This window comes from Meleagris gallopavo, chromosome 4 (genome assembly GCF_000146605.3).
Source record: "Meleagris gallopavo isolate NT-WF06-2002-E0010 breed Aviagen turkey brand Nicholas breeding stock chromosome 4, Turkey_5.1, whole genome shotgun sequence".
Classification (NCBI taxonomy): Eukaryota; Metazoa; Chordata; class Aves; order Galliformes; family Phasianidae; genus Meleagris; species Meleagris gallopavo.
In genome coordinates, this window is record NC_015014.2 from 139,260 (window position 1) to 147,551 (window position 8,292).

At 47.5% G+C, this 8,292-nt stretch overlaps 1 protein-coding gene across 5 annotated transcripts in view; it reads left to right on the forward strand.

Annotated features, from left to right (window-relative positions):
• Positions 1-8,292, forward strand: part of LOC104910496 (amphiphysin-like) — a 25,803-nt gene that overhangs the window by 9,007 nt on the left and 8,504 nt on the right. For 2 of the 5 annotated variants that reach the window (XR_004159423.1, XR_004159424.1), the window contains exons 2-3: positions 1,067-1,145; positions 3,582-3,705. Coding sequence is in view for 2 of the 5 variants with exons in the window: in XM_031552994.1 (XP_031408854.1) it covers positions 3,992-4,096; positions 5,521-5,655 (240 nt within the window). In the remaining 3 variants the exon portion in view is untranslated. Of the gene's footprint in view, positions 1-1,066; positions 1,146-3,341; positions 3,706-3,807; positions 4,097-5,520; positions 5,656-8,292 lie in introns of those variants that run through there. The other 3 variants (XR_004159428.1, XM_031552994.1, XM_031552993.1) reach the window with 3 other exon arrangements.

The window sequence follows — 8,292 nt, forward strand, 5'->3', positions numbered from 1 at the left end:
AGAAAATACAGGTGATGAAGCAGAAGAGAAAGAACTAAGCTTAGTCATGCTCCTGTGGCACACAACTCCATTTGTTTGGCTAAATCCCTTTATAGGCTGCCCTCATGCTGCACAGCAGGGACAGTTTCAGTTGTCCCAGATGTGGGTATCTGCTGTCAGTGCAGGTGTTGTTGGACAAAGCAATGTCCTTCCCCGCTCTGGGAGCAACATCCTACATTTCACCAGATATTTGCATCTGAACAGCTCCTTGCTGTCCTTAATCTCCACATGTGGGCATTAGTGGCTCACTAATTAGCATCAGTGAGGTACCTCACAGGGAGGTGTCTATGTTGTGGACATCTGATCTGAGGAAAGAGGAACTGAGGGGGGTAATGGGAAGGGGGGTGAGGATCAGAATGGGGAATAAGGAGGGGAGGGATGAGGTGGGGGTGAGGAAGGGACCCTGGGGGTGAAAATGGAGAACTATGTATGTGGGGAGGGGGTGTCGAAAAGAAATGGGGGAAGTGGAGTGGGGGGGCTCTAAAGGCCAGTGTTGAGGGCAATCGGGGGGAGATGTGACCCTGGGGGTCAGAAAGAGGGACTGGGGGGAAAGGTGCAAGGAGGTTTTGTTTTCGGTGCTCATTCCAGCCTGCTGCTTGCTGCTGGGAAAGGCGTGCTTGGCTCCAAGAAGGATGTATGGTGGAAAGCCAGCAGCTGGGAGGTTTGGGATCCCCAGGCTGCCTAGTGGCAAAGGGCAACAGCCCAAGCAAGAGCTGGGGCGATTTGTTTTTAAACTGCATCCAGTTAAGTCCTGTCCCACTGCATCTGTCATATGTCTCCCCATTCCCTTTAGGGTCCCCCTGAAAAACTGTTCTCTGTTTTGCAGTTTTGTCTGGTTTTCTCATCTCCTCAGGGCCTTGCAGCATTGAGAGGACGGTTTTCCCTCTCTCCTTTCCCTCTGCAAAATCATTTTAATTGCTGAGTGCCCCCTGATGTTGGGCACACACCATGTGTAGTTGCATCAAGAGTTAGAAAACTACTTCTTTTTGCTCTCTTCCTGAATTTCCCTGTTTTCCTTCTGCTTTAGGAAAGTCCTTCTGTTGCGGACGTGACCCCTTGCAGAGCTGTGACGCAGTGCCCAGGCTGCAGGAGCAGAAGCATTTCAGGTGCCAAAATGGTTTTCTTTCCTCGTTGTGGTGGAATGGGGTACACAGAGAAGGAGGACTTCCATTCTCGGGGTGGATGTGCACAAGGGAAGCGCAGGGTGGGCTTTGTCTTGGCCAGTTCAGCCAGCAGCTGTATCCAGCTGGCAGAAAGCAATGCCCTCTGTCCCATGCCACCTTTGCACCAACTGGAAGCAGCTCAGCCATGCAGACAGAGCTCCCAGGGTAACAAGCAGCCCTACAGATCTCCATGTGCAGGGTTGTTATGCATTATTGGTTTTTCACATTGGCATCCAAAGTTTGAGGCACTGCGTGCTGCCAAGGTAGCTGGCTGCTCCACTTGGAGCTGTGCACACCAGAGCACTTTTCCCGTGTTTCTATAGAAATATACACAGCTTGAGGTATAAGCAAGAGGAGCTAGAAGGTTTAGCTTGGCTCCAGAGCTTCATCATCAGCAGAATAAATGAGGCGTGGTGGGAAGGGTGCTATGACCGGTGTGCTGTGTGTGATGGATGGCTCTGGGTCCTCCAGGACAGATGAGCAGGACAGGTGAGATGGAATGGTGTTGCTATGTGTAGGACGGAGCTGATAGTTGGCAGTGACACGGCTGAGACACTCCGGGTCTGGATTAAGGGGCAAGGAAATGAAGTGGGTGTCAATGTGGGAGTCTAGTATAAGCCACCCGGCTAGGACAATGATGCCAATTAATTATTCTTTAAGGAATTAAGGGATATCTCTGGAACAGCCTCACTTGCCCTGATGGATGACCAGCTTCCCAGACGGTAAGGAGGGGTACCACACAGCCTAAAAAGCAGGCCTGGGAAATCCCTAAAGCACAGTGATGATAACTTGGCACATGCCCTGAGCGCCAGCTGGGAAAGGTGCTGCCTTAAACTTGTTGCTTGCAATCTGAAGGGTCTAGCAGGTGAGGTGGCAGCAGGTGGCCGTCTTGGCTACAACAGTCATGAAGCAGCCCAGTAAAGCTGAAGAACTTACTGCATTCTACGTAATTCATGTTCTTAGGGAGCCAGGTGCTAAATGATGTGTAGATGATCCGATTCGGGGTCAGGGCTTTGTGCACAGAAGAGCAGCTCCCTCGCTGCGATCTGTTGAGAGTCAGTCCCCAGCACTGAGGTTGCGCCAACAGCCCCAGCATCGACTGAAGCTGCAAGCAGACAATCCTGCTAAAGCATGTGGAGGTGAAGGGAGAGCTCGTGTGGTTCTACCTCCTGCTCACATTCCTCACGTGATGAAGTGCAAAACCAAGCAAAATAAGAAGGAATTCAATGGGTCTTTTATGTACCTTACTACCATCAATCAAATGTGGCAGTAGAAAGAGCAGATGTTTTACTGTTAAGAGCTGTTCTTTTTCTTGGATACACTAAGGTGATACTTTTTCTAGTTAAGAGTTTGCAGTGCGCCTTGAAGTAGATTTGAACTGGTAGAAGTTGGCAGTGTCTACATTCTGCTGTCCTGATTTCCTTGCTGGTCAGAGTTCAGGTGCCATGCATGCATTCCCCAGCTCCAGCTGTCTCCTGAATCATGAGAACAGCCTTTTCACAGAACTGGAGTGGGTTCATGCCCATGAAGACCTAATGAGGTTCAAGAAGGCCAAGCGCAGGGCGCTGCACTTGGATCCTGGGCCATCCAGGGTACTTATGCAGACTGGGGGAAGATCTTGAGAGCAGCCCTGAGGAGAAGGACTTGGGGGTCACTGCCCCTTAAGAGGCTGGGAGTTCACAGTGAGGTCATCCAGTGACCGCTGGAGAGCCCCACCACATTTGTAGGACTCACGCTCAAGAGGGTGGGACAATATGTTAATAATTTCTTAGAATTCCGGCCCAATTTTGTGGAACGTAATGAATATGTATATGTTATGTCTGTAAGTATGTGAGCAGTGCTTTTCACACAGCATTTCCACCACGGCTGTTTCCCTCAAAGACTGGATACCTTTTTCAACAGTATTCCACTTTTTCATCTCAGGCTTCAGATCAGCCCTTTGAAGGGCTGTCTTTCCTTCACGGCTGATAGCACTCGATCCCAGGGTGGCAACTCGGTCCAAACATCTACCAGTCCCTCTGACAGTAGCTGAGTCTCTGGCAATGCTTCCTGGTTGGTGAGCTGCATCACCATCTAGAAACACACTGCTGGCCCCATTGTCCCAGCTCCGAAGCAACCAGGTGAACAGCTTTGTTGGGCAGCATGTGAACTCCTTTCTTGAGCCTTGGATTTCAGCCATCTTCAGAGTTCGACGAGTGATGGTAACGGTGACTTCCTCCTCCTCGCTCTGCTCTCCACGCCTCTTAGTTTTTTCCATTGCCTTTCTCAGTGATGGTGGTTTTGGGGAGGGCCCCTGGCCTGGATCTTCCTCTACTTCCTCAGCATCTTCTTTCTGTTCTGAACGCGAGGACACCCATTTCCATTTCTGTCCCTCCACAGGGGCAGCTGACATCGAAAATGGTACCTCGTGTGAGTGGTCAGGTTTGATTTGGAGACTTCCCCCTTTGGCTTGAACCTCAGCTCAGAAACTTTCTCTCTCCAGAATAGTATTACACAGAGCTCGGTAAGCACAAGCCAAGCCCCAAACAAGTTGTACCTCATCAGATCGGTCTAAGCTGCACCGTCCCCAACTTAAATACTTGCTTTGTTTCTCAGGATCCCACAGGTGTTCAAGAGTGAAATCCCATGACACTGCAGGTCCCCACGCATCAACCTCTCCATATTCCCTGCCAGTCAACGCTCTCTGGTTTTGGAGAAGACTTCTTCCACATAACGTGAACACAGAAGAATAGATTCAGGGAGATTGGAAACATGAGCATGAACGTGATCACTAACTCGGCATTCCACAGATGCATAAAGAACTGAGAAGAGAGCCTGGAAACCGCTTTGAACATCGTGTTGTTGGTAAAGTCAGCTATTCCATCTGTCAGTATTCACATCATACAACACTGCAGGTAGGTACCAGGCAGGTGTCTCCATCAGTGCCCTCACTTGGTGATACATACATACACAAATCCACAGCAGAAAATGATGAACTTAGTAAGAAACCAGTAAGTTCCAAAAAACACCATGCCTTTAATCCTTTATACAGCACTCCTAAAATGAAGAACAGATTCATAGCTGGCAGTTGCTAAAAAGGAAAAAAAAAACCAAAACACACACACACAAAAATCAACTTGGTGCAGTGTCCAGAGTCTCAAAGACTTCCTGGCCTACAGTCTAATCTATGAAGCACATGTTATAAAATCAATCTGCTGTGCATTCTGTTCCCCTTCTTTCATGCTGGTCTCTTCCAAGGCTTTTACATCCACCATTTATTTGAATACTCACCTGGGTCAAGACTGCTAACTTGGTAATATTCTGTGAGACAGGCTTGCATGCCTTCCAAGTCACAGGAGAAGATGTCAACATTCATCCACGTCTTTTGATATTACTTCTGTTTGTGACAGAGCATCCTTCCCTAGCAGAATTTCCAGCTCAAGCTTAAACTTCTCCAGTGATTTCTGCAAAACACTAGAGTATTTTCTGCTTTCAAGGACTGCAGAAGAATTGATTTATCACATCAGTTAATATCAGTCACTAGGGGTAGGTACAGCTAAAAACAATGACTGATGAATGATCATGAACAAATGCAGGTAGTTCAAGTTGAGCTCAGATGGCTGAATTAGTCTCATTCATGGGTGGAAAATCAAACTGAGAAAACAGAGCATCAGGCTGCTAACTGAATTTCTGCTAAACTTAGCTTGACATTGGTACCTAGAAAATAGCTTCTCTTTAGTGTTAAAAACTTTCCGAAGTCGATTGAACTGACAGAATGTGGTGTTTCATTTACCTTCACCATCAAGCCTTAAGATGAATCTACAGTCAACTTAATTCAAGTATATTACTGTAAGCAAATACCAGTATGTACCGACACAGATGTTAGGGTGATTGATAAATTCTCTCTGCTGGAGGAAGGATTTAACAACAGCCTGTAGAAAGGTACTTTTCTGTCCACCTTTCATGACTGAAATAAAATGCACGCTAACTTTTCAACACAGAGTAACGACAAATGAAAAACACATGAGCCTTGAGAAATTTTTCCTACACTAGCAATAGCCATCTGAAACTCTACTGCATGTTCACAGGAAGGTTTTGTAAATGTCCCTCTCGTGCCTGTTGATCAGCTTTGTTGTGCAAGCCTACCCCTGTGTTCCCTACATGGTGCTTCAGGTATAGGATGGCAGCCTGCAGTGCTGCTTTCCCCCTTGGGTCAGGAGAAACCCCAATGAAACCAAAGCCAGGGGCCGGCAGCACCTAAGGAGATCACAGAGCACAGGGTATCTGCTGCTGATATTCACAGCTCATGTCCTGAAAGGTTTCTCCTTTTGTTCTGCAGGTGGTGAGTGCTGCGGATGGGGCCGTGGCAGTGGAAGACGGCGTGGTGGTGGCAGCAGGAGCTGGTGAGGGTGCTGCTCCCACTGCACAGGAGGCTGCTGCTGAAGGTGACAAACCTCAGGGAGAAGAAAAGGAGGTTGGTGCTTCTCAGGTACCTCCTGTTGTTGTGTGGGGCAGCAGTAGAGGAATCCAGGCAGAGCCAGCAGCTCCCAGCACAGGCAAGGCTGATGCAGCTCCACGCCCCAGGGTCCAACAAGCAGTGAGGATGAGCATGTATCCTCAGTCGTGCACACACAGAGCACACGTAGACACGATATTTGTACGTACACAGACAGCCATGGAAATCACAGACAGACACACGGGGTACTCACACAAACACAAGCATTACCAGAGGCCTCATCACGTTCACCTCTGGCTGAGCAGGGTAGAGATCTACTAGTGAGAATGTATATATTCTTACATACATGCTGATGTCACTCAAGTCCACTCAGCTGAGTGTCTCCAGTGGCTGGCACCTGGATCTCTCATGCAGCTGGCAGATGGGCACACAGGCCCTCCAATCCATGGTCTGACCCTGATGTACACACAAGAGACAGCCCTCACCCCAGAGAAGAGTTAGCAAGCAACTTAATGAGAAGATAGGACAGACCACACTCCTCAGGTGCAGGGCATGGCCAGATAACATTTGAACTATCCACTGCTTACCTGCAACCAGCCCATTTATCCTGTTAGCTGTGCCTTTGTTGTCCCACACTTGTTCCTCCCCAATCACCTCAATCCACCCACTGCTTCTGGTTTCTCCCTTAAACATCCCACAGTAAGTCTTGTACAGTAATGTGTGTCCCGTGGCTCTTGGCAACAACCTCCCTCAGTCCTGAAGGTGCTCTGGTGTTGGATGGATTTCACACCTGGACCCTGGGACAGCCCTGAAAGAGGTTCAGGTCACTTCTGCTTTTGCACCTCGTGTTCCTCTCAGCTCTTAGAACTTTTACTTTTCTGCACAATTATTGTTCTCTGTCCTGATGTAAGAATCCCACCTTCAGCAGAAGTAAAGAAACGTGTTTTTCAACTTGAAGTAAAGGACTAAGTTCTCTTTTGGTGCTTTTGCTGTATTTTATTTCTTTTCCTAGGAGAAGGTCAGCAGCATCCCTTCAGTAGTAATAGAGCCAGCATCGAACAACGAAGGGGAAGGAGAAGAACATGATGTCATCATGAATGAGTCCAAAGATGCTGCAGCAGAGACGGGCACTCAGGGCACTGACAGGGGAACTTCCCGAGTTGGAAGTGAGCAGAAACCAGCTGAAGAAATCCAGGCTGCACCTTCTCAAGATCAGCCTGCAGGAGACACAGCTTCTGACATGCCACCGGGCTTTCTCTTTAAGGTCTGCTTGTTTGTTTTTCTTTTAGACATCTTTCCAGAGCTAGCTTCTGTGGATGTGTCTGACAGTTGAGTCCTTACGAGGTTTCCTGAGGACGCCTAGCTTCACAGCCACCTGCTTGCATGCGCATGCACTCACCCAACCTTTGGTTGTGTTTTTCCTCCATACGTGAATTTTGAGAAATCTATTTTCTGCACGTGGATTCTGTTGGTCATATCCCTTTGTAGCTGTAAGAATCATTGAAGTTCTCCTTTCATCTCCCCAGATCAGTACTGACAGGGAATCTTTTAAGTAAAATTCCATTGCCAGCGATTTAGTCAGCAATATTATACGGCCGTTTGCTAACAATACCAAAAAGGCATTTTTCTGGCCTGAGAATCCGTGGAGGAAGTTCCAGCCCTATTGAAATCTGTGGGACTTCAACAATTGACTGTAGTGAAGTTGAAGTGCTATTTTATGTCCTTAGCATTACTATACTTACAAACTGTTAGGGTATTCAGAGAGAAAAGTTTAATGAAGCTTGAGGGAAATGCTCTCCCTGGCTGGTAAGACCCACAGGGGTTCCTGGTTCACAAGGTTCTTTCCACTTCAGAATCAGCGAGCAGGAGAAACGCTCCTTGAGGATAGATGAACTTTAGATGCTTCCTGCTGTCATTTGCATACTTGAGACTAATCGGTCCCATAGCACTCCATAGATACGCCATTCTTTCTGATCCATTTTCATTGGTCAGGATTTTCAGCAAACTGTGAGAATAACATTAAGGTAGAGTGACCAGGATTGTGCAGTTCTGATGCAGACGTGCTGCCACAGTTCATCTTTTGTTTTTTGTCACGCTTCCTTGGGTCAAACGTAAATAAGAAGCAGCAGAATATATGACTGCCATCTGGCTCTCGGTGCTGTATTATTTCATTACTGCAGAGTTACCACGGAACTGCCTGTGCCTTTGGGAAAACTAGGGTAGTGTCTCTCTTAAGGAGGAAGAGCCGTTTAGTTGAAATGATCTGTTCAAATGATCAGGGTGCTAACCCCACAGATGTTTTAATAATCACCTCTTGGAAGAGAGGTATTTTTGGCATTCCTATCTGGCAGTAAGTGGGAGTTCTTTCCAGGACAAACAGGAGCTGTGGTTCCCATTATTAACTTCTTTTATCTTATCTGGAAACTGGTGCTGTACCTCTCACTCTGATTTCCAGGGATGTTTGCACCAATAATAGTATCTAGCAGACAGCATAAGTAAGGGTCTGAAGTAACATTTCCTGTGATTCTTTGCCAAGCTTATTAGCAAAATCCTGCCATCCCTCTCCTCAGGTCTGGTAATGATGATGGGAAATGGAAGCAAGTTCCTTGCACGGTAGGCGTAATGGAACAGGACTTTGTCCAAGAGGCAGCACTT